The 26540-nt window shown below is 43.1% G+C and overlaps 1 protein-coding gene across 5 annotated transcripts in view; it reads left to right on the top strand.

The window, feature by feature from the left end:
- RAPGEF2 (Rap guanine nucleotide exchange factor 2) overlaps positions 1–26540 on the top strand; it is a 651997-nt gene that overhangs the window by 580311 nt on the left and 45146 nt on the right. For all 5 annotated transcript variants that reach the window (XM_033941499.1, XM_033941509.1, XM_033941490.1 and 2 more), the window contains 4 exons: positions 15261–15501; positions 17159–17542; positions 18901–19112; positions 19331–19454. In XM_033941499.1, the coding sequence (XP_033797390.1) occupies positions 15261–15501; positions 17159–17542; positions 18901–19112; positions 19331–19454 (961 nt within the window). The remainder of the gene's footprint in view (positions 1–15260; positions 15502–17158; positions 17543–18900; positions 19113–19330; positions 19455–26540) is intronic.

A 26540-nucleotide genomic window follows, 5' to 3' on the forward strand; every position in this document is an offset into this window, starting at 1 on the left:
ATTCAGTCTGCCCAACAAGGCAACCACAGTCCTGATCACAACTCCATGTAGGCCCCAGTCACCCATGTTTAAATGCTGGTTGGGAAGTCACCATCATGTCAACCAAATAGGCAGCCAAACATGATGGAAATATATTGAATACTGTCAGCAGTACACCACATATCAGTCAATATGCCTTCCCCTTCCTCCCTCCTAGGCAGAACAATCCTCCCACTCACAGTATGTGACATAAAATGATCAACACATCATCTCTCTCATCCATCTTCTCCCCATCTCTCCCTCTGCTATTTATAAGTGTCTTAATGCTCAACTGGGAACTCAGTTACCCTATATGTAAGCCTGGGAGCGAGATCTGGGAAGAGGACTCACTGCTTCTGAATGGATGGTCCCAGGTGGCTTCTGTGGATTGGCAGCCCCCTTGATAGAGAATGGTTATAAAGTACTTATCTGCTGGTGGCCCACAGGGAGGTGAGGGGCTTTGTTGGTAGGGTTGTGGTGGTATTGCCCCCCAGGTCCAAGGGTTCTGGGTTTCTGTCTTGGGTAACTTTCTAAAGTTATGGGGACGAGGATCAATGCTTCATGGGAGGTAGCATTTCTTTGTCAGTATGACCCTAGCTTAGAACCTAGAGAATTGAGCTTTATCAAATTGTGTATTAAGGCGGTTTGGCTGGTTCTGGCTGCCAGTTGGAAGAAGCATGAGCAGCCAGACTGGCGTTTGGTAATTGATATATTGTGTCATTGGTGTACCATGTATAGACTTAAATATGGCACTTTTCATAAGTTTGACCTAATATGGGGGTGGTTTATTTATATCCTGTGATTTTATTTATTTATTTTTTTCTGATTGCTGATTTGTGATATTGCTTATTGTTTTAGGAGATGTCATATCTGCCATTGATGTATTGAACTGTCTTGGGGAAGGTATTGCAGCTTACTGTTCCTTTTTTTGGCGGGGAATTGTGATGGGTAATGTCTACTGTAATATACCTATGTGTGGTGGTATGCAGCCTCTATAGTTGATTGTTCTGTGTACCGATTTATTAGGATATCTTTCTATTTTGACTTGTTTGCTTTGTTAATCATTAATAATAAAATTTTCAAGTTAAAAAAAAAACAAGCAGACAGGTCAAGAAAGTTGAGGTTTGACTAAAGGCCCTTGGATCTAGCCAGGAAACAGGTCACTGCAGACTTTGGTAAAGGAAGTCTCTGTGGAGTGTAGGGGGCAAAAGCTATATAATAGACTCTAGTAAAGCAGTGGTATTTATGAAACATTTAACAAAATATTTTTTAAGTATGTAAATCCTTTGCTCTTTTGCTCCAACTCCTTGTTTCCTTTCTTGTCTCATCCTGAGCTTTATCTGTATCTGAAGAGAGTCGTGCCTTCCACTAGCATCAATATAAGTAAACAGACTACCTCAGTATTACCGTATTTTCACGTAGATAACGCGCACCCGTGTAAAACGCGCACACGGGTATAGGCACGCGAAAAACACAAATTTATGTACAGAAATTTTTATATACCGCGCACACCCATATACTGCGCATGCTGCCCCAACTCTCCTGTCGCCGGCCCGACTCCTTTCGCCCACGCCCGACTCTCCTCTGGCCACCCCGACTCTCCTATTCCTCCTTGAAGTCCTGTCCCCACCCTGGAAAGCCTGATGGCCTCCCCCGACGTCCGATTCACCCCCCCACCCCCGCAGGACCGATCGCACCCCACCCCGAAGGACCGCTCGGCACGTACTCCCACCCCGCACCCCCACCCTGAAGGATCGCTCGCACCCCCACAGCCTCCCGACCCCCCTCATCATGTAGAAGCTCCTACCGGTGTCCTGCTGCTTCCTCTTGGCGGTCCCGACTCCCCGACACGATCGGTGCAAGAGGGAGCTCAAGCCCTCTTGCCCCAGCCAACCACGGCACCCCCGACACGATCGGTGCAAGAGGGAGCTCAAGCCCTCTTGCCCCCCCGACTCTCCGACACGTATCGGGCAAAAGGGAGCCCAGAGCCCTCTTGCCCCGCCGACTCCCCAACTCCCCGACAATATTGGGCAGGAGGGAGGCCAAGTCCTCCTTGGCCCTGGCGACCCCCCCCCCCCCCCCCGCTAGTTGTTCGGGCCAGGAGGGAGCCCAAACCCTCCTGGCCACAGCGACCCCCTACCCCTCCACCCCGACACTACATTACGGGCAGGAGGGATCCCCAGGCCCTCCTGCCCTCGACGCAAACCCCCCTCCCCCCAATGACCGCCCCCCCAAGAACCTCCGACCACCTCCCCCCAACCGACCCGGCAACCCCCCTGGCTGACCCCACACGACACCCCCACCCCCTTTCCCCGTACCTTTGTGTAGTTGGCCAGACAGACGGAGCCAAACCCACCTGTCCGGCAGGCAGCCAACGACGGGAATGAGGCCGGATTGGCCCATCCGTCCCAAAGCTCCGCCTACTGGTGGGGCCTAAGGCGCCTAGTGCCAATCAGAATAGGCCCGGAGCCTTAGGGTCCTCCTGGGGGCGGGGCCTTGGGCACATGGTCAGGTTGGGCCATGTGCCTCAGGCCCCGCCCCCAGGTGGGACTTAAGGCTCCCAGCCTATTCTGATAGGCCCAAGCGCCTTAGGCTCCACCAGTAGGGCTGAAGCATTGGGACGGATGGGCCAATCCGGCCTCATTCCGTGTTGGTGCCTGCCGGACAGGCGAGTTTGACTCCCATCTGTCCGCCAACTACACAAAGGTATGGGAAGGGGGGTGAGGGTGTCAGGGGGGGTCGCGGGTCGGCTGGGGGGCGGTCGGAGGTTCTTGGGGGGGGAGGTGGTCCGTTGGGGGAGGGGGGTTTGCGTCGAGGGCAGGAGTGCCTGGAATCCCTCCTGCCCGTAATGTAGTGCGGGGTGGGGGTAGGGGTCACCGTGGCCAGGAGGGTTTGGGCTCCCTCCTGGCCCGAACAACTAATGGGGAGGGTTGCCCAGGGCCAGGAGGACTTGGGCTCCCTCCTGGCCCGATATTGGTCGGGGAGTTCGGCGGGGCAGAGGGCTTGGGCTCCCTTTTGCCCCGATCGTGTCGGGAGTCGGGGGGGGCAGAGGGCTTTGAGCTCCCTCTTTGCCCCGATCGTGTCGGGGGTGCCGCGGTTGGCTGGGGCAAGAGGGCTTGAGCTCCCTCTTGCCCCGATCGTTGTCGGGTGTCGGGGACCGCCAAGAGGAAGCAGCAGGACACCGGTAGGAGCTTTACATGATGGGGGGTGCGAGCGGTCCTTCAGAGTGGGGGTGCGGGTGGGAGTGCTTGCGAACGGTCCTTCGGGGTGGGGGTGCGAGCAGTCCTGCGGGGAGGGTGAATCGGAAGTCGGGGGGGGGGGGGAACTATGTAAAAAAAATTTTGTACAACGCGCTCACGCGTATACCGCACAAGGTTATGCACGGTTTGTAAAAACATGTATAACGCGCGCGTTATATGCGTGAAAATACGGTACTATAGCCATCTGTACCTCCTTCAAAAGAACTTGTTTCAGTTTAATCTTTCCTCCAATGCTGGATCTTAGAGTAGACTTCTCTGTGAGGATGTTGCTGCATTGTTCTGTCCTGCCACCATTTCATTGACCCCTGATGAATCCTGGAGGAGGGAGGGGACCACCAGCACCACTAAAAATGTCCCAACAATGGGTTCTGTGGAAGCAGCCTCACTTGCATTCATATCCTCCAAAATGTCTCTTTAATATCTACAACTCACTGATCTCCACAAAAAATATAACAAAGTCTAGCATCACAACAACCAGATGCAGACAACCTAGTACATTACTTTCAAGAAAAAAAATCAAATCAATACCGTGAGGACATCATTCACATATGACCCAGAAAATAACATAGATCTATACTTAACCAAATACAATGAAAATGAAGGGATCCCAGCTGACAGATGCTGGTCAAAATTCACCTCAGTCAACACACAAGAGATCTCAAGTTGGCTGAAGAGAATATCCAAAAAGCATGGTTACTTAGATTTATGTCTAGCTAGCCTGCTAACTCATCCCCTCCCAAAAAAAACCAAAAAACTAACAAAAAAAACCCAGTACCAAAAAGCTCTCTGCTATGGTTGGCAAACCTAGTAAACAGATGCTTAGAAAATGGACTCTGTCCAAAACCTATATCAGCTATATCGTTGACACCCATACCTAAAGCCACAAATCTCACCTGAGTAAAGTAGAAAATTTTAGGCTGGTAGCAGGGATTCCATGGCCTGCCAGACTACTAGAATTCTGTATAAGTATGCATCTAGTTAAATTCTTAGACCAAACAAATGGATTCCAGAAATCACAACATGGCTTCAGGCCAAAATACAGCACTGAATCCCTATTACTCAAATTAACATCTAAAATAAGATATCAGCTCAGCAAAGGCAGACAATCTTAAACTGCTACAATTTGACATCTCTGCAGCATTTGATGAAGAAGACCGCTCACTGTTACGTCTCAAATTAAATGAACTTGGAGCACAGGATATGGTACTACAATGTTTTTCCACAAATTCTTAAAAAAGAGAGTATATGAAGTTTGGAAAGAATGACGAGAGATCCCAGCAATGGAAGGCAAACTGCGGTGTTCCACAAGGCTCACCTACACATCACCTGTGCTGTTTAACATCTATTTGAGATCTCTGGGAAATAATCTACCCTCACGCCCAGGATCATATCCTCTCCTACACAGGATGATATCTTTATTCTCTGTATAGCCAAAGAATCCTTCAATAACACTCTAAACTACTTGAAAAATACTATCGAGTGACCTATGTTGCATGGACGATTAGAATCTTCCTCAAACTAAACAAAATCGAAAAACAAGAATATTATGGTTCGGAGACTATAACTCTCTACCTAGCAAAGAACTAGAACTGTCCACAGGCGAGCGACTAAAGATAGAAAATTCCTCCAAAGTACTCGGAGTTACACTAGACTTGAACTTAACCTTCAACACACATCACCTCTCTAGTGAAAAAATTCTTATTTAAGATGAGAGAACTCAGGACAATAATAAATAGAGGATCTCTAATTAGAAAACTAAGGATGTAAATTAAAGAACTAAGGCCGGTATTGGACAGATTTGCACGGTCTGTGCCCCATTTATGGTGATTCGGTGTAGGATGGGCTGAGATGGGCATCAGTGGGAACTCCACTAACTTGGAACATGAGGATGTTACTAGCCAGACTTTATGGTAGATATCATGCAAACAACGGGATGGTTGGATGGGCTGTAGTGAGCTTAGACAGGAACTTCAGCATTTGGGACTTAGGACAATACCAGACTTTACATTCTATGGCCCAGAAATATCAAAGAAGACACAAGTTAACTTAATCATGTATGTTTTTAATGAGTATAACTTATGGGCACAGTGGATGGACTGTTCAGGTCTTTATCTGCCACCATTTACTATGTTACAATTACACCAGTCCTGCCCCAGACCAGTTTCAGGACAGTAGCGCAATCTGTCTTAATAGCATACTGGACTACTGCAACTCACTATATTGTGGCATCACAGAAAAAGAACACAAGAGATTGCAACTACCACAAAACACAGCTGCCAGACTAATTTTCAGAATGAGAGGGCAAGTCTGCTATTAGATCAACTGCACTAACTGTCAAAGAAAAAGCAAATCCCGTTCAAGATAGCCTGCATGGTTCACAAAGCGATCTGTGGAGAAATCTCAGATGGACTAACTTCTGATATTGAAATCCCACACTCCCTTTTTCAGTTCACAAGTATCGCAACATTTCAAACTATTCTTCCCATCACCTCAACAAATTCGGCAGAAGATGATGATTGAGGCTCCCTTTAAATACCAAGGACCTTTCATCTAGAACAAACTGTCAACATACCTAAGACAACCCACCACTTACCTTGACTTCTGGAAGAAACTTAAGACATATCTCTCCTCTCTATAGCCATTCTGTTATCCTTCACCTCTTCTTTCTAATAGCTACGGTAAAACGGGAGACAAACCATTTTTTAGATATATTAGTGATAGGAAGAAGTGCAAAAGTGGCATTGTGAGACCCAAAGGTGAAGAGGAGGAATATGTAGAAGCTGATAAAGAAAAGGTTGAATTGCAACAAATATTTCTGTTCTGTGCTCACAGCTGAAGCACTGAGACAGGACCACAGAAGACAAATGTGAATAGGGATGGAGGAGTAATAGACCCTGATCGATTTTCAGAGGGTTGGGTTCGTGAGGCGCTAGCTAAAATAAAGGTAGACAAAGTGATGGGGCCGGATGGTGTACATCCAAGGGTGCTGAAGGAACTTAGGGATGTTCTGGCAGCTTCACTGACTGACCTTTATAATGAGTCTCTAGAGTTGGGAGTGGTACCGGAGGACTGGAGAAGGGCGGATATGGTCCCTCTCCACAAAAGTGGAAGTAAGGAAGAAGTAGGGAATTAAAGGCCGGTAAGTCTGACTTCTGTGGTAAGCAAATTAATGGAAACGCTTTTAAAACAGAGAATGGTGAAGTTTCTGGAATCCTGTGGATTATAGGACCGGAGGCAACATGGATTCACTAGAGCAGGGGTGCCCACACTTTTTGGGCTTGCGAGCTTCTTTAAAAATGACCAAGTCAAAATGATCTACAAACAATAAATTTTTTTTTAAAACGCACAAAGCACACTGAAAGGCAGAGAAAATGTTAATTATCATTAATATTACGGGTTTTTTTCAAAGAGGTCAAGGCAGATGACTCTATGCAATGTCACCTCAATAACAACCATACAAAAATAGACAAATATAGCCCCTCCCTTTTTACTAAACCACATAGCAGTTTTTAGTGGAGGGAGTTGCGCTGAATGCCCCACGCTGCTCTCGACGCTCATAGGCTCCCTGTGCTAAAAACCGCTATTGCGGTTTAGTAAAAGGGAGCCATAGTGCAAAATATAGACAGCAGATATAAATTTGCAAAACAGACACATTTTGATCACTAAATTGAAAATAAAATCATTTTTCCTACTTTTGTTTGGTGATTTCATGAGTCTCTGGTTGCACTTTCTTCTTCTGACTTCTTCTCACTTCACTCTGGCTGCACTTCTTCTGACATCTTCTGACTTCAGCCCACTCCTGCATCCAATATTTCTTCCCTTCTTTCAGCCTCCTATATGCTTTCTCTCTTCCAGACCTCATTCTCTCCCCCAACTTTTTCTTTCTTTCTCCCTGCCTCCTGTTCTTTCTTTCTGTCTCCCTGTTCCCTTTTTCTTTCTGTCTCCCTGCCTGCCCCCTTTGTTTCTTTCTCCCTGCCCTCCCCCAAGCCACTAGGTTTGCCGTCGCCACTGGGGAACAGGCCTCCAAGCCACCGCCCCCCAAGCTCTCCATGCAGAAGCCTTGCACTGACCAGCATTCTGCTCCCCTTCAATTCTGATGTCGGAGAGGAAGTTCCGGGCCAGCCAGGCAGCGATTGGCTGGCCCAGAAATTCCTCTCCGATGTCAGAATTGACGTCGGGGAGAGGAATGCTGGTCAGCGTGAGGCTTCTGCAGGCCCAAATCTCCGGACGCCCAGGGCCGAGGAAAAGAAAAAAAGCCAGTCTTCCATGAGAGCCGTTCCAGTCTCCTTTTAGCACGATACTTAGAAGAATGCATAGCCCCTCCCCCCCCCCAGGGACCACCTCAGCTTCCCATTTTCAGGCTCAAGATGTCAGAGCAGCAGCAGCAGCTCCGGCATTTTTGGGCAGAGCACCTCCTGCTCCCAACCGCCTTTCTCCAGTCTGGCTTGTCAATTCCGCCAGGGGCAGTCTGCGCTCAACTCTCCAGGGTCGTGACTTCCCTAGACCTCCCTCCCGCCTTCTCCCGAAGGAAGTGACATCATCCCCCAGTCTATCAAAGAGTGTCTACGGGAGAAAGCGAGCGAGGGAAGACGGGTTCTGGCAGTTGGGCAAGGAAAGGTGCAGCGAGAATGAATGTGCTTGAAGTGATGACCGGTGGGGAACCTTGGGGAGAGGAAGGCTGATCGGCCGGTCGATTGGGATGGCAACACGAGTCTATCATGGAACCCGGGATGGGCTCTGTGATCGACTCGCGTTGCCTTCCCGATCGACGTATTGGGCACCCCTGCACTAGAGCAGCGGTCTCAAACACGCGGCCCGCGGGCCAAATGTGGCTCTCCAAGTTTTTTTTGCGGCCCGCGGTCTGGACTGGATCATTCCCTTCCTTTTGGAGCAGCAGCGGGTCTGGACGGTTCGTTCCGTTCAAAGCCGCAGGTTGGCGGCTCCTTGCACTATTCGCTCCTGCATCGGAAGCCTTTCTGACATCACAACATCAGAGAGGCTTCAGACGCAGGCGCAGATCTCGCAAGGAGCCGCCACCCGCGGCTTTGAATGGAATGAGCCGGCCAGACACGCTGCTGCTCCAGTGGCGTACCAAGGGGGGGGGGGGGCGGTCCGCACAGCTGGTCACCCTCCACTGTTCTTCCTAGTGCGGCTCGCGGCTCCTCTAGAGCAGGGGTGCCCAACTGCTTCCCTTCCCTTCCCTTCTCACCGCCGGCACCATGCTCTTTAAGCTCCCTGCTTCTCTCGCCGCCCGACCTCAATTCTGACATCGAGAGGACGTTCTGGCTAGCCAATCGCTGCCTGGCTGCCCGGAATGTCCTTTCCGACGTTAGAATTGTAGTCGGGCGGCGAGAGTTGGTCGGCCCCGTGGAGATCTCGGCCTGTTCCCAATGGCAGCAGCAGCAGCAGCCTATTCCCCGGCGGCAGTGGTGGCATGGGGGAGGGCAGGAAGGAAGATAGAAAGAAGGGGGGGGCAGGGAGCCAGAAGGAAAAAAGAAAGAAGGTGGGGGGGACAGGGAGCCAGAAGGAAAAAAAGAAAGAAGGGGGGGGGGGACAAGGAGCCAGAAACAAAGCAAAAAATGGGACAAGGAATCAGAGAAAGACAGACATAGAAAAAGAAAGAAAAAGTTGGGGGAGGGAATGAGGTCTGGAGGAGAGGAAGCATACAGGAGGCTGAAAGAAGAGAAGAAACATTGGATGCACAGTCAGAAGAATAAAGTGCAACCAGAGACTGATGAAATTACCAAACAAAGGTAGGAAAATTATTTTATTTTCAATTTAGTAATAGAAATGTGCCAGTTTTGAGAAAGAAAAGATATTAAACTTTAAATGTGAGTGCTGCAGAAAAAATAGAGTACTTGGAAGGCCGCAAAAAAAATAGTTAATGTCTTATTAAAGAAATGACAATTTTGCATAAGGTAAAACTGTTAAAGGAAAGTTTTATAAACTATAAAGAGTTTAACCTCATGCTAAATTGTCATTTCTTTAATAAGACATTAACTATTTTTTTCTGCGGCCCTCCAAGTATCTACAAATCCAAAATGTGGCCCCGCAAAGGGTTTGAGTTTGAGACCACTGCACTAAAGGTAGGTCTTGTCAGACAAATCTGATCAATTTCTTTGACTGGGTGACCAGAGAATTGGATAGAGGATGTGCGCTAGATGGGGTGTATTTAGATTTTAGCAAAGCCTTTGACAGTGTTCCACACAGATGTCTAATAAATAAACTGAGTGCCTTGGGATAGGTCCCAAAGTGGCAGGCTGGGTCAGGAACTGATTGAGTGGAAGTCGACAGATCAATGGAGATCACTCTGAGGAAAGAGATGTTACCAATGGTGTGCCTCAAGGTTCTATTCTTGAGCCTGTTCTTTTTAACATTTTTATAAATGATATTGCTGAAGGGTTGTCGGGTAAGATTTGCCTCTTTGCGGATGATACCAAAGTTTGTAATAGAGTAGACATGACAGATGGTGTGATTAACATGAAGAAAGACCTGGTGAAGCTTGCAGAATGGTCTGAAATTCGGCAGCTAAAATTTAATGGTCATGCATTTCGGCTGCAAAAACCCGAGGGAACGGTACAGTTTAGGGGGTGAAGAACCTATGTGCACGACGGAAGAGCGGGACTTGGGTGTGATTGTATGTGATGATCTTAAGGTGGCCAAACAGGTTGAAAAGGTGATGGAGAAAGCTAGAAGGATGCTAGGTTGCATAGGGAGAGGTATGGCCAGTAGGAAAAAGGAGGTGTTGATACCTCTGTATAAGACTCTGGTGAAACCTCATTTAGAATATTTTGTACAATTCAGGAGGCCGCATCTTCAAAAATATAATAAGGATGGAGTCGGTCCAGAGGAAGGCTACTAAAATGGTGTGTGGTCTTTGTGGTAAGGCATATGGGGACAGACTTAAAGATATTAATCTGTATACTTTGGAGGAAAGGCGAGAGAGGGGAGATATGATAGAAATGTTTAAATACATACGTAATATAAATGTCGAGTCTCTTTCATTTGAAAGGAAACTCTGCAGTGTGAGGGCATAGGATGAAGTTAAGAGGTGATAGGTTCTGAGGAATCTGAGGAAATACTTTTTTTACAGAAAGGGTGGTAGATGTGTGGAACAGTCTCCCGGAAGAGGTGGTGGAAACAGAGATTGTGTCTGAATTCAAGAGGGCCTGGGATAGGCACGTGGGATCTCTTCGGAGAGAAAAAGAGATAATGGTTACTGCAAATGGGCAGAGTAGATGGGCCATTTGGCCTTTATCTGCCGTCATATTTCTGTGTTTCTTCTAACCATGTAACTTCAAGAACTTGATCTAACTCTTATTGTAAACTGCAGATTCCTTGCAGAGAATTGTGGTATATAAGACATTGTGGGAAGTGTGTGTCACAGTGGTTAATGCTACAGCCTCAGCACCCTGGAGTTGTGGGTTCAAACCCATTTTGCTTCTTGTGACCCTGGGCAAGTCACTTAATCCCCCCCCCCTCCCCAGATCACCTCAGGTACATTAGATAGATTGTGAGCCCACCGGGACAGACAGGGAAAAATGCTTGAGTACCCAAATAAATTCATGTAAACGTTCTGAGCTCCCTTGGGAGAACGGTATAGAAAATTGAATGAATAAATAAATATATTTCCAAATGGTCTGAATGTTGCGTCTGGGGGAAATCTCACTTCAGGAGATCAGCAAAGTATCAAACATGCCAGAGTCAACAACAGCAGCCAACCAAGGTCTTCTGCATAAGGACCAGGAAAGATGCAGCTTTAGGTAGGTAGGTGCCACATTTCCCTTGCATTTGACCACAGCTAATTCTGCATGATCCCACAGCAGAAACAAAGCATAGTTCCATGTGCAAGCGTTTCTTTGATCCGTTATCTCAGGTCAACCCCTGCCCCTATTTCCCTTTGCATGTGCCTGATAATCTCCTTGAGGTTCCTTCTAAAATAAGGTCATAACGTATATGTATTATAAAAACATAGAATTAAAAAGGACCTCTGAAAGTCATAAAGTCCAACCCAAGCCTGTAAGCAGGATTCACTCTGTCAAACTATATCATGCACATGTTTATCTAATCTTTTAAAGCTTCCAATGATGGAGATTCCAACACCTCACTAGGATAATGGTTCTGCAGGTTTATTTTTTAGGTCTATCAGTATTCTAGGCTGTATACCGTTCAGTGTAGGTGATTGCTGAAGTTACTGAAATGGTAATTGTAAAAGCCCATTTCTAAACTGTGTAATGCAACTCCTGGGACATAACGATAAGCCAACGATGACCTTCTTGAACTTGTAACTATGTATTTATAACTATACCTTAACTGTATTAATAACTGTACTGATTTACCTGTACTAGCAACTCTATTGAATGTCCATGTCAAACTGTGCATTGTAACTTCCTGGGTAACTGACTCAACCTCTTCTAATGTAATCCAACCTTGAATTGAATAGGTAAAGGCAGAATAGAAAACCTGATTAACATAACATAAAACCTGTTCTCAATCGCAGCCAGCCAACCATGAAAGGGTCATTATACTTCACTTTATATGCCCCAAAAGGCTGAGAAATGATCAACTTATACCATTTGGTAAATTGAGCTGTCGAGAAATAGATGGAGTGTAGAATTTTATTGGCCATGTCATTCTTGGAGAAAAATGTAGTTGTGAAAGCAATCAAAAAATGTTAAAGAAATCAAAAAGTGCTATCTGAAAACAGGACCTCATGGCCCCCAAATTTCATGAAGCACAAAGTCTTTTTTGTTAGTCTTTCTAGTCTTGATTTTATATCAGGATGCCAATGTGAAAAGTCAAAAAGGCACCTATTGAAATATGTTTATAAAAGTAACATAGGTGCCTATGTGCATTTATAAAATATGTTTCCTGCACCCATCCTAATACTGTGCAAATGTCAATTCCCAAAAGTGTAAGTAAGTGAATGTACCCACATATTTTTATAAAATACAATCACCATTGCGACATTCACTTCCACTGTGACCAAACTATGCTTCGCGGAACACTTACACACACACTTTGTAGGCATATACTTTTTATGCCCATGTTTCCCAATGACGGTGGCATGGGGGAGGGCAGGAAGAAAGAAAGGAGGAGGGACAGGGAGCCAGAAAGAAAGGGGGCAGGGTGAAACAAAGAAAGAAAGAAAAAAAATGGGGTACAGAGAGAAAGAAAGTCAGACAGAGAAAGAAAAGGATATGGAGAGAGAAAGAAAGAAGGGGGCAGGGTGAAAGAAAGAAATGGGGCATGGGGAGAGAGAGAGAGAGACAGACATACAGAAAAAAAGGGGGCATGGAGAGAGAGAGAGAAAGAAAGAAGGGGGCAGGGTGAAAGAAAGAAATAGTGCACAGAGAGAGAGAAACACAGACATACAGAAAGAAAGGAGGCATGGAGAGAGAGAGAAAGAAAGAAGGGGGCAAGATGAAACAAAGAAAAAGTTGGAGGAGGGAATGAGGTCTGGAGGAGAGGAAGCATACAGGAGGCTGAAAGAAGGGATGCACAGTCAGAAGAATAAAGTGCAACCAGAGACTGATGAAATTACCAAACAAAGGTAGGAAAAATGATTTTATTTTCAATTTAGTGATCAAAATGTGCCCGTTTTGAGAATTTATATATGCTGTCTATATTTTGCACAATGGCAAAAGCGGTTTTTAGCGCAGGGAGCCTATGAGCGTCAATAATAATAATAACAGCTTATATACCGCAATACCGTTAAGTTCATTGCGGTTTACAGAAGATTAAGCAAAGGTAACAAATTGAATTGACTTTAAGAGGGGAGAAAGAAAGAAAAATAATAGGACAGGAAATTCATTGTTGAGGAGAGAGTGATCAAAAGGACAAGAGCAGCGTGGGGAATTCAGCGTAGCTCCCTGCGCTAAAAACCGCTATCGCGGTTTAGTAAAAAGGGAGGGGGTATATTTGTCTATTTTTGTATAGTTGTTACTGAGGTAACATTGCATAAAGTCATCTGCCTTGACCTCTTTGAAAACCCGCGGAATAAAAATAATTAACATTTTCTCTTTACAGTGTGCTTTTAAAATTTTATTGTTGGTAGATCATTTTGACTTGGCCACGAAGGTAAGGGGGAGGGAGAGGAGCTGCTGAAAGACATCTAGTAATCCTTGCAGGCTTGACTGTGCAGGGAATTATTTTTGTAAAATCATGTTTTGTTATGTGACTGGCATTATTTAGACTTTACTTTCTATGAATGAATAGAATGAAAATTATATAAAATTACTTGCTTGTTTTTATGTGCGTGTGCTGAAGGAAAGTGGAGAGAGAGTGGGCTGAGGACGCTGAAGGGAAATGGGGAAGAGAGAGTGGGGAGAAGACACTGATTTATAAATTGTCAATTGTACAGAATATTGTTTCTTTTTATACTTTAATATAAGTTCAATATAAAACAATTAAAGGCTTGTGTGGATGGAATCAGGTGGTTTGCAGGGATAGCGATCGAGCTTATGGGGATTAGTCCAATAAAATGGTATTTTCTTATTTCTCATTTGTTTTATTTCTATTGTTAATTTGTAATGTGGTGATTGTTATGCATCAGTTTTTTTCAAATTACATCTACTGGCTTTATATTTTGCACAGTATTAGGGGACATGTCACTGTTTCTGTGGTGTTGCATGTATGCAGTCTGATTTCTTGGCGGTTCAGTTTAACTTTTGTCTACATATTTCTATTTTTAGTTTGTGATTATTCCATATTGGGTGAGAGTGTATCTCTGTTCTGTGTGTATGAAAAGAACATAGTTTTCAGTTGGCATTGACTGCAGGATCAATTGACTGTGCGGGATCTGGCTTGTTTAGTTTTGCAATGTGTGTGTTGATATTCTAGTGCTCACTGCAGTGTTTAAGATGCTGCCTTTTCCTAGGTAAACTTGTTGTGCGATATGTGGATTGTTACTAAACATCATATTTTTCATATAGATGGGGGGGTGAGAAAATGATGGGCCCCAGGTGTCACTTATGCTAGGTATGCCACTGGGGTGGACTTATGATCTATGGCCTAGAAATATCAAAGAAAAAAGATAATCATGAATTTATAATGCATGTAACTAATGGGCATGTTGGATGGACCATTCAGGCCTTTATCTGCTCTCATTTTACTATTTATTAAAAAAATTTATATACCGTTTAAACCTAAACAGTTTACATATCGTACTTACATAATTCAGTAAGACAGATAAAATCAAGCAAACATTAACATATAATCATAATTTTGAAACCTAATAAAAAGTTTTGAACTAAAAAAAAAAAAAATCACATAAAGTGCCCATCAAAAGAACAGTCGCAAAGATCAGTTCCTAGAAAAATGCATTAACAAATAATTGCGTTTTTAATAGTTTTCTGAAATTACCCTTGTCATAACATTTTTGTAATTGACCGACAAGTGAGTTCCACAATTTGACCCCCGCACAGCAAAAGGCCATTTTACTGGTCTCAGCATATTTTGGATTAGCATCTGTTTTTAATAACGCTAAAATCTCAGAACGCAGAGACCTTGATAGTAAATAGTTTGACATCTTACTTTTAAATAATTCAGGTATGGTTCTATACAAGAATTGATGGCAAATCATTATTGCTTTATATTGAGATCTAAAAACAACAGGAAACCAGTGCAATTGTTGGAGATAGGGCGAGATGTGATCGTATTTAGATACGCCTGTTATCAGTCTTGCTGATGCATGTTAGTCTCCAGGAAGAATCTAATCTAGAATCCACTCCCCCCCCCCCCAAATCAAGTTGAATCCCATTTTATATGTCCAGTATCTAAATAGTGCCATAATAATGGTAATAAATATATTTAAAGTCCAGCAACAACAACAAAAAAGATAAAAATTGACTGCTGCCTTGTTTCTGTTAGTATTTCACAAACGTAATTTAACATCCCTCTATTTTCTGTTTGTCAACTACTCACTTTTTGCCATATACATCATCTCATAACATACGGTTTCTTTCTTTTCCCCTTTTGTAGACTTACCTGACCAAGTTCTGCGAGTTTTCAAGGCAGACCAGCAAAGCCGTTACATCATGATCAGCAAGGACACAACGGCCAAGGAAGTAGTCATTCAGGCAATCAGGGAATTTGCTTTGACTGCCACACCTGAGGCATACTCCTTATGTGAAGTGTCTGTCACCCCAGAAGGAGTCATCAAACAAAGAAGGCTTCCAGATCAGCTGTCCAAGCTGGCAGATAGAATTCAACTCAGTGGCAGGTAAGAATGCTGGAGGAGGTTACATAAAAAGTATTTTGATAAATGGTGATGCAGTATTCAGCCTGCTATCATTTTCTTTTCAGTGGCAAAGTTAATGTTTTTTTTGTAAATAATTTTTATTAGCAAATGCAACACAGATTATACAGAAATCCAACAGTACAAGGACACAAGGTCCAAAAATAGGGAATACAAAACCAAACAGTAAAACTAGCTAGAATCAATCGTATAAACCTGAATATAAACCGACCTGAATATAAACCGAGGTAACCTTTTTTCCTCCAAAAAAGGTTGACTTGAATATAAACTGGGGGGGGATAGGGAGGGGGTTGGGTTAATATTCAAGTGCCTTGTCCTGTCTTGCCCTGTCCTGCCAGACTCTGCATACTATTCCCCCTCCCTTCCTGCTCTGCCAGTCTCTGCACTCAGCCCTCCTCCCTCCCTGCCTAGCCTGGTTCTGTACTCTGTCCCCTCTCCCTCCCAATGCCTTGCAGGCCTCCACCAGGCCTGCCGTAAGTCCTGGTAGTCCAGCGGTGGGCAGGGACAGCAGGGATCCCTCCTGCTTCCTGTCCCAGCCAGTTCTAAGATTTTTTACCTCCCTCCTGCCTCCCCGCGTACCTTTAGAATCCCTGGTGGTCCAGTGGTGAACCTCGGCAGGAGCAACCTTCTTTCGATCCTGCTCGTGCAGAGCCGCTAGCTGATTGGCTCCTACGAGAACTTGTGGTCCCACAAGATCTCACGGCAGCCAATCAGCTAGCAGCTTTGCACGGGCAGGAGCGAAGGAAGGTCGCTTCTGCCGTAGTTCACCGCTGGACCACCAGGGATTCTAAAGGTACGCAGGGTAAGTGGGAGGGAGGTTAAATTTCTTAGAATCAGCTGGGACAGGGGAAGAAGCCCACCGCTGGACCACCAGGGATTTAAAAGGTATACTGGGGAGGTGGAGGGAGGTAAAAGTTAGTAGAGTCAGCCAAGACATGAGAAGGAAGCGATCCCTCCTGTCTCACGGCAGGCTCGTCAGGGGTTAGGTCAGTGCTGACCCAAATATAAACTGAGACCCCCCATTGGCCCAAAAATCTTTGTTTATATTTGAGGATACAAGCCCTTGTACTAAGCTGCACTAGTGTTAATCCAATTTAAAATGGCATCCTGTGTTAACTACCAAATTAGCAAGCTAATCCAGGTGCTAATAATTTTTTGTCATTTATTTATGGAGGGGGCATGTCAGGGGCAGAGAATGGGCATTCCTGCACTAATCAGTGCATCTACAATATTGCATGCTAACTGGTTAGCATGCAATATTGCAGGAAGTGTCAACTTTACTTCCTGCAAAATAGCTATCGGTAAGTATTCATGCAGTAATTATTTTTAATGACCACAATCCAAAGGCAATACTGCATGACCTTTACTTCTTCACTGTGGAGTATGATGGGCATTTGTCACTCAAATGTGTGCATCATACATTCATGGATTTCCTTGGAGTTTTCTTCTGCAAAAATAGGAACTTCATGACTGCTTGGAGTTCCACACTAAAGCCAGTTTTTGCCACAGTTTAGTAAAATGATCCCTAAGTCACTAATTGTGTTTAAAGGATATTGTATAAAAATGTTTTCATAATACTGCAACTGGCTTATATATGTTATGTGGACATTTGATTTTTCAGGTATTATCTGAAAAATAATATGGAGACAGAAACGTTGTGTTCTGATGAAGATGCTCAGGAGCTTCTGAGAGAAAGCCAGCTTACTCTGCTGCAGCTCAGCACTATTGAGGTGGCAACACAGCTCTCCATGAGGAACTTTGAGCTGTTTCGCAACATTGAGCCTACAGAATACATTGATGACCTGTTCAAACTGAAATCACAGACCAGCTGTGTAAACCTAAAAAAGTTTGAAGATGCTATTAACCAGGAGACCTTTTGGGTGGCATCAGAGATTCTAAGAGAGACCAACCAACTAAAGAGGATGAAAATTATCAAACATTTCATCAAGATAGCACTGCACTGTAGAGAATGCAAGAATTTCAACTCCATGTTTGCAATTATCAGGTAGAAATGAAAGAGAAAAATTCCAATACAAAAACCATCATTTAAAGAGAGGCTGTCAAGGACAAATAGAAACTAGAAAATTATGCGATGCTGAAAATGCCCAATAGTATTATACCAGTAGTTCATATGGTTTGCTTTATCAAACTTTAGAATGTTCCCAAAATTCTTGCACTTCTAGGTGGGATAAGAATGTTTGAGAGCATCTGTTTGCTGTGCTTCTTGACCAAGAAGTCATCCATATACACTAATAGAATTTTTCTTTCTTTCTAGATTTTCTTAATTTTCTTTCTTTTGTTATATAAAGCTTATTTTCTATTTGATAAAGATGATTTACGTTGATTGCTTTGCAGGTGTTCATTATGCTTATCTGCATTTGTTTTTCCTGGTTTCTTTTCTGTTCTTAACATTTATTTTGTTCATTTGTAAATGTTGCAGAGGAAATGGCAGCAGAAGTAGCTATTTCTGCTCCTTATTCAGACATAAAATATTCCTTACAAAGAGTAATGAAGTTTTATGCCTTTACTTTCCATAATTGGGCTGCAACATGTACATTTAAGGCTGCAAGACTTGCTCGTTGTCATCTTGTAGGAAAGATTCTAGGCTGAACTTTGCATGGCCTGCTTGCTTTCCTATTCCAAAGTGAGCTGTTCCATCTATGGTGTTAGATATGAATTCTGAACAGGCTAGCATCCATCCACAGAGTTCAATGGAGAGCCAGTGGTTGCTATCTCACATGAAACTGTGGAGAAGATGTTCTTGATGCAAGCTTTTTTATTCAGTCAGTTTGAAAAATGCAGACAAAATCCACATATGCATAAGATGGAGAGGACCCAACATGGTCAGAATTCAGTTTTTGCAGCATAGTCTTAGGATTTGGTTTTATGTTGATTTTCTCTGCATCTACATTTGCTTTCTCTGACCTTATAGCCTGAGGAAGGCATATTCATTGAAACACGGACCATGTTGGGTCCTCTCCATCTTATGTGTATGTGGATTTTGTCTGCATTTTTCAAACTGACTGAATAAAAAAGCCTGCATGAAGAACATCTTCTCCACAGTTTATTTTGGTTTTGGTCTTCCCATTTACTGTGTAATTGTTGGGTTTTCTTCTTTTGTTGATATCTCACGTGATACATTTCTTGAGGAAAAGGCTGGATGTATTTTTCTCCTGTATTATAAGAAAGATGGTGCAAAAGAGAGCACTAAGACCTTCAGGATCTCTTAAAACTTTGTAAGTAGTTAGGTAATACCTATCTTCTCTATTCTAGCTAGTATGGGAGCAGTGCATGAAATAGAATCTTTAACAATGTACTATAGTATCACTGTTTAAAATAGTACTCTTTTAAACTGCTTTTCAGTGGTCTGAACTTGGCTCCAGTGGCAAGGCTTCGTTCTACTTGGGAAAAACTTCCCAACAAATATGAAAAGCTGTTTCAAGATCTGCAAGACCTGTTTGATCCATCTAGGAACATGGCAAAATATCGTAATGTCCTGAATAGTCAAAATCTTCAGCCTCCTATAATTCCTCTGTTCCCTGTCATTAAGAAGGATCTTACCTTTCTCCATGAAGGTAAGAAATATTGCTACACAAGTTTCCAAGTTTATTATATAGTTTGATTAATCGCCTATTCAACATTCTAGGCGATGTACAAATTGTTAAAAATATTAAAAAAGACGGGGTTACTAGGGGGCGGAGTCCACAACGTTTGTCCATTTTTGTATTCTAGCTGACCCAAAAAAGTGATTTGTTCTTTTTATATATTCTCTTTCTTCTTCATACCCCTTTAGGTAATGACTCAAAGGTGGAGGGATTAGTAAATTTTGAGAAGTTGAGGATGATTGCAAAAGAAATTCGCCATGTTGGTCGAATGGCTTCTGTTAATATGGATCCCGCATTAATGTTCAGGACAAGGTAGGCCTCATATTTCTTATGCTGCTCCATTTGAAGAGGATGAAAGATTACTGAAATATAGAGGGCAATTTTATAAATAGGTGTCCATATTTTCACACCCCTTGCATGCATAAATATATAAAATACTACCATGTTTCCCCGAAAATAAGACCTACCCCGAAAATAAGCCCTAGTCCCTAGAGTTGCCAGCTGTGGGGGAGAGAAAGGAAAGAGGAAGAATTGGGGTGGAGGAGAGGAATGGAGAGATGATCATTGTACATGAAAAAAATAAGATCTAATGCATTTTTTTGGGCCCAAAATTAATATGACACTGTCTTATTTTCGGGGAAACACGGTAGCACCTATATGTAGTGTCAGCTTAAGCCCTATTCTGTAACATTGCATATGAGGAATACTATTTAAATGCAAAGGTGGTGTGTTCATTGTTGGAGCATGTGCAAGTCTTCCACTTATACAAGTAACTTATGTTTGTGGTTTATTTGACTTAATATACTTCTCTTCCAGAGAACAGGCAGAATGATTTGCAAATTAAAATTGAAAACAAAAAGGAAAAACCAACAAGGCCTGCAGTCAGGAAAACGAAGACGAACCAAAACAAGAAAAAACTGCAGATGAGCGTACAATGATGCAGGCAAAGTTTATTATAACAATAGGTAAAACGCGGTTAAAAACATCACATAAAAACAAACAAATGGATCTGACATGGAAAAAGAGTCAGTTGGAACCGCAAGCAAGCCTTTGCCTGTATAGAAGAAACTCCGAAAGAAAGTCTGTGTGTGTCTTGCGTGTCGGGTCCATTTGTTTGTTTTTATGTAATGTTTTTAACCGCGTTTTACCTATTTTTATAATAAACTTTGTCTGCATCATTGTACGCTTGTCTACAGTGTTTTCTTGTTTTGCAAATTAAAATGACAGAGAGAAAAAGAAATGCAATTTCAGTTAAAGAGAAGAGGGAAAACATAGACCTGGAGGGTAGGCAGTGTCATCCACGCCTAGCCCACCCACTTGCACATTTACTGTTCTCATGTACACCTGTTGAAACAGAGAGGCTTTGAAAACTGCTTTGAATATGGGGGGAAAATAGATTCTGTATGTTAGTCTAAGGGCATAAAATTCACAGCAAAATGTAGCACAAAAGAATGTGTGCTGACTAGTTGAATCTAAATAAGCATGTCAAAGGGGGGTTATATAGTTAGGTGAGGTTATTTAAGGATCAGCATAAAGAAATAGGATGATATCATTCTCATAATAAAATGTGTTAACTCCCTGATCCTGGATAAGCATAGCAAGGGGGCTCAAAAGACAATAAAGCTAATAGCGTCAATTATGCACATCCCTGCCACATTTTCATGCTCACTTTGGGCATGTAAATGTAAGCCGTGCCAGTACTGGGTTGCACTAGTACAGGATGTCCACAAAAACACTCCTTGATTTTAAATGGTTACAAAACCAAAATTTATTGGAATATTCTTTCACCTTTGAGGCTACAGTTTCATCAACTCATAAAGTTTCACATGGTATTACATACACTCAATGTGCACCCCACCTGTTACTCGGCAAACATCGATGCGATAATCGCGCTCAGACCAGACTCTCCAAAGCATATCCGGCGTAGGAGGCGGAGCTTGACCAAGATGGCGGTTTGAGGTGTTCGGGGAGATGCCTTCGTGGAGGATCTAACAGTTTTTTATTGCCTGCTTGATGGTTAAAAGAAAATTGAAGCTCCAGGTGTTCCCGGATGAATCTTCAGTACAGACCGGCCCCATGGACGTCTTCGTTGAGCGAGGTTCGTGAATACCACAGCCAGGGACTTCCTCGGCTGGTGAACGAGCGCAGGTTGAAGTGCAGGAGTTCTCCTTTGAGGGTGCTACTCTGTCCCTGGATGAGCGCACTCCACCGCCCCGCCCCAAGGCAGCGGAAAAGGCATCGTCCTGGGACATTTTCCTTCTGGCTTGCAGAGCAGAGGTACCGGCTCTGGTTTGAGGCAGGAGAAGCTATCTGGTTTGTCATTACAGCGCTGGATGGGGAGAGCACAGCCAGCTCATGAAGTTCCTAATGTAGTAACTCTGGATTCAGGTACTTCGGCAACAGGGGTTTCTGGAACTGAGTTTTTGCCCCTACAGAGACCTGAGGTAATCAATTTGGAATGCTATTACTAATTTGCAAGTCTCACTGGGGAACCAAATACAGCAACTTTCTATACAGTGTGCTAAAGTAATATCAGAGAATTTAGAACTTAAAAATAAAGTGACTACTTTGGAAAATAAGACTGATGACTTGGAAGTCCAGATGAAATTTTAGGAAGCGCAAGCTTCAACTTGGGTTAAAGACAGTGTGAGTCTACATTTCAAACAAGAAATGTTGGAAAATTCCATCAGGAGATGTAATCCACGGATCATTAATTTTCCCAAAGTTTATCCAATAACTGCTTTAGTTATGTTTAAAAGATACATGAATGAGATTTTGAAGGTGCCAGAAACCTCTTATCCACTTCTCTCTAAAATATATTACCTTCCAAAGAGAGTTAAGTCTCAAAGTCCAAACCAGCAGAATTTATCTGCTGATAGTCTAGACTTAACTAATTTCCTTGAGAACGACTTCAGGCTTCTGCAACACTGTTGGTACAGTTTGCCATTGATTCTGATAGAGAATGGATGTTAAAGTTGTTTTTTAAATATAAAGATGTTCCATTTTTGACTAACACTATCAGAATGTTTCCAGATGTATCTCGTTATACCCAGAAAAGATGAAAACAATTTGTTATTTTTAGACCACAGGTCACTTAGGTGGGGGCAACTTTTGTTCTACGATTCCCCTGTAAATGTGTATTGGTTTATAAGGAGGACAGGTATGTTTTATGATCCACAGCAGTTATCTAAATTTATATCTTCTAAGAGCAATTTTTGATTAACCATGAGTAAGGCAGGCTCTTAGATAGCTCAGAAAGAAAGAATAGTTTAAGAGCAATCGGACTCCATTCTTATTTTCCTTTTTACCATTTGCCTATTTATTTAAAATTTCAGCTTATCACCAGCTCCGCCTCTATTTAAATTGTGAACTAACTATACTTTGTAATATCATGTTTAAATTCCTATATTTTGATCCTATGGCTGATGGTGATTACATTGTATTTTTCTTTCATTTGAAATTATAAAATTGTCAAATGTTAAAACTAATAAAAATTCAAATTACAAAAAAAAAGCATATTCGGCGTGATCGTGTTTCTATCTTCAGTGATGCGTTCCTGCAGATCATCCATAATTGCGGGTAGTGGAGGTACATACCCCCAAAGGAAAAAGTCACAAACAGTAATGTCTGGTGATCTCGGGGGCCACTTGAGGAACACCTGATCATATTGTTGCATTGCATTGTCTGAAGGTTGTAACTTCTGCACCAATTGCAGCTTATAAGGGTGAAAGTGCAAGCGATTGTGTAAGATCTTGCTAACCGTGCTTTTTGGGACTTGTATTTGCTGTCATCTTATTTATAAACATATTCCAATAAGTTTTGATTTTGTACGGATAGCAACATAAACAATATTAGCAATTCACTTCTTAGCAACGTAACAGAAAGTGTAACTAAACATAAACCTATACGAAAAACAAGTTTACCACTAAAGGATAGCTGGAAAGCGATGACCACAAATGCTCTCAATCTAAGCAACAAAGTTCATGAGCTGCAAGCCCTGATATTAGAATCAGACATGGATATTGTTGCTATCACAGAGACATGGTTCAGTGACTCCCATGGATGGGATGCAAACATACCAGGATATAATCTTTTTAGGAAGGACAGAGATGGTCAAAGAGGTGGAGGAGTAGTTCTCTATGTAAAGACCGATATCCAAGTGACTGACCTGCAGGTTCCTGGGCAGAGGATGAAGCGATATGGATCGCTTTGAAAAGAGAAGATGAAACTTCTATCTACGTGGATGTAGTCTACAGACCTCCAACTCAATTGCATCAAATTGATAAAGATCTAATTGCAGATATCCAAAAGTTTGGAAAGAAAAAGGAAGTGCTGCTGTTGGGTGACTTCAATCTGCTGGATGAGGACTGGAATGTTCTGTGAAATCAGAACGAAGAGGGAGATTGTGGATGCCTTTCAACAGGAACCCACGTCGGCAAAAACATTACTAGATCTGGTCCTCACAAATGGGGAGAGGATCTCTAATGTTTGAGTGGGTGCCCACCTGGGAAATAGCAATCATCAAACGGTTTGGTTTGATATAACAGCTAAAGTGGAGGGCGGCCACACAAAACTCAAAGTCCAAGGTAGAGAGAATGAGAGAGCACTCTCTAAAGTTAAGAGGATAGATTTTGTACAAACGTAAGGAAGTTCTTCTTCACCCAGAGAGTGGTGGAAAACTGGAATGCTCTTCCGGAGGCTGTTATAGGGGAAAACACCCTCCAGGGATTCAAGACAAAGTTAGACAAGTTCCTGCTGAACTGGAATGTACGCAGGTAGGGCTGGTCTCAGGGCACTGGTCTTTGACCTAGGGGCCACCACGAGAGCGGACTGCTGGGCACGATGGACCACTGGTCTGACCCAGCAGCGGCGATTCTTATATTCCTAGACTTCAAACATATGGACTTTAGGAAAATGGAAGCGCACCTGAAGAAAGAATTGTTAGGGTGGGACAACATAAGAAAAGTGGAAAAACAGTGGTCTAAGCTGAAAGGAGCAATAAAAATGGCTACTGACTTTTATGTGAGGAAAATAAATAAAACCAAGAGAAAACGGAAACCAAAATGGTTCTCTAAACTTGTTGCAGAGAAAATAAAGGCAAAAGAGCTGGCATTCGTGAAATATAAAAATACCCAAGAAGAGGAGTACAGAAAGGACTACCGGGTGAAACTGAAAGAAGCCAAGAGAGAGATACGTCTGGCGAAAGCACAAATGGCTAGGAATGTAAAAAAGGGAGACAAAAATTTTTTCAGATATATTAGTGAAAGGAAAAAGATAAAAAGTGGAATTGGGAGACTGAAAGATGATATGTATCGATATGTGGAGAGTGATGAGGAAAAAGCAAACATGTTAAACAAAAACTTCTGTTCTGTGTTCAAGGAAGAAGATCCTGGAAAAGCACCGAGATTGGCAAAGTTACACGAGAATGGAGTAGATACTGTGCCGTTCACAGAAGAAAGTGTTTATGAACAACTTGAAAAATTGAAGGTGGACAGAGCGATGGGACCACACGGGATCCATCCCAAGATATTGAGGGAGCTCATAGAGGTTCTGGCGCGTCCTATTAAAGATTTGTTTAACAAATCTTTAGAGACAGGAGTGGTTCCTGGGGATTGGAGAAGAGCGGATGTGGTCCCTATTCAGAAAAATGGTTGCATAGATGAAGCGAGAAACTACAGGCCAGTAAGCCTCACTTCAGTTATTGGGAAAGTAATGGAAGCATTGCTGAAAGAATGGATAGTGAAATTCCTAGATTCAAATGGGTTACTTGATCTGAGGCAATATGTTTTTACTAAAGGTAAATCGTGCCAAACAAATCTGATTGAATTTTTTGATTGGGTAACCAGAGAATTGGATCAAGGGCATATGTTAGATGTTATTTACTTAGATTTCAGCAAAGCCTTTAAGACGGTTCCTGATAGAAGGCTCTTGAATAAAGTTTATGGACTGACGTTAGGACCCAAAGTGGTGAACTGGATTAGAAACTGGTTGCCAGACACCAGAAGGTGGTGGTTAATGGAATTCACTCGGAGGAGGGAAAGGTGAGTGGTGGAGTCCCTCAGGGATTGGTGCTGGGGCAGATCCTGTTCAATATGTTTGTAAGCGACATTGCCGGAAGGTTAGAAGGAAAAGTGTGCCTTTTTGCGGATGGTACCAAGATTTGTAACAGAGTAGACAGTGAGGAGGGAGTGAAAAACATGAAAAGATCTGCAAAAGTTAGAGGAATGGTCTAATATCTGGCAACTAAAATTCAGTTCAAAGAAGTGCAGAGTAATGCATTTGGGGATTAGAAATCGGAATGAGCCGTATGTGCTGGTAGGTGAGAGGCTGATATGCATGGATGGGAAGAAGGACCTTGGGGTGATAGTGTCTGAAGATCTAAAGGCAAAGAAAACAGTGTGACAAGGATAGGCTATATAGAGAGAGGCGTGGCCAGTAGAAGAAAGAAGGTGATGCCTTGTACAGGTCGATGGTGAGGCCCCACTTGGAGTATTGTGTTCAATTTTGGAGACCGTATCTGGTGAAGGACATAAAAAGATTTGAAGCAGTCCAGAGGAAGTCGACGAAAATGGTAGGAGGTTTGCGCCAGAAGACGTATGAGGAGAGACTGGAAGCCCTGAATATGTATATCCTAGAGGAAAGGAGGGACAGGGGAGATATGATTCAGACATTCAAATACTTGAAAGGTATTAACGTAGAACAAAATCTTCCAGAGAAAGGAAAATGGTAAAACCAGAGGGCATAATTTGAGGTTGAAGGGTTGTAGATTCAAGAGTAATGTTATGAAATTCTTCTTTACGGAGAGAGTGGTTGATGGGTGGAAGGCGCTCCCGAGGGAGGTGGTGGAGAAGAAAACTGACAAAGTTCAAACAAATGTGGGACGAACACAGAGGATCTTTAATCAGAAAATAATGGGTATACATGGAAGGAACTAAGGCCAGTACTAAGCAAGCTTGCACAGCCTGTGTCCCGTATAAGGACATTCAGTTGAGGACAGGCTGGGGAGGGCTTCGATGACTGGGATGGTTAATATGGGCTGCAGTGAGCTTTGACGGAGACTCCAGTAGGTGGAACCTAAGCACAGTGCTGGGTTTCTGGCCCAGAAATATCTAAGAAAAGGGACCATTTAAACTAAATAATTAATTTATGGAGCATGTATGGTTGGCAGACTGGATGGACCATTCGGATCTTTTATCTGCTGTCATTTGCTATGTTACTATGTAACCATTTAAAATCAAGGAGTGTTTATGTGGGCACCCTGTATTTTGTAATGGAATTTGGGTGCCCAACTGCCATTATAAAATAGGGTCTAACTATATGGCATCATGAATGACTTCAAGGGGTGAGGGGTACCCTCTTACAGAATTGCCCCCTAGTGTCTGTGTTTCTGGGGAAAAT

This window comes from Geotrypetes seraphini, chromosome 1 (assembly GCF_902459505.1).
Source record: "Geotrypetes seraphini chromosome 1, aGeoSer1.1, whole genome shotgun sequence".
Lineage (NCBI taxonomy): Eukaryota > Metazoa > Chordata > Amphibia > Gymnophiona > Dermophiidae > Geotrypetes > Geotrypetes seraphini.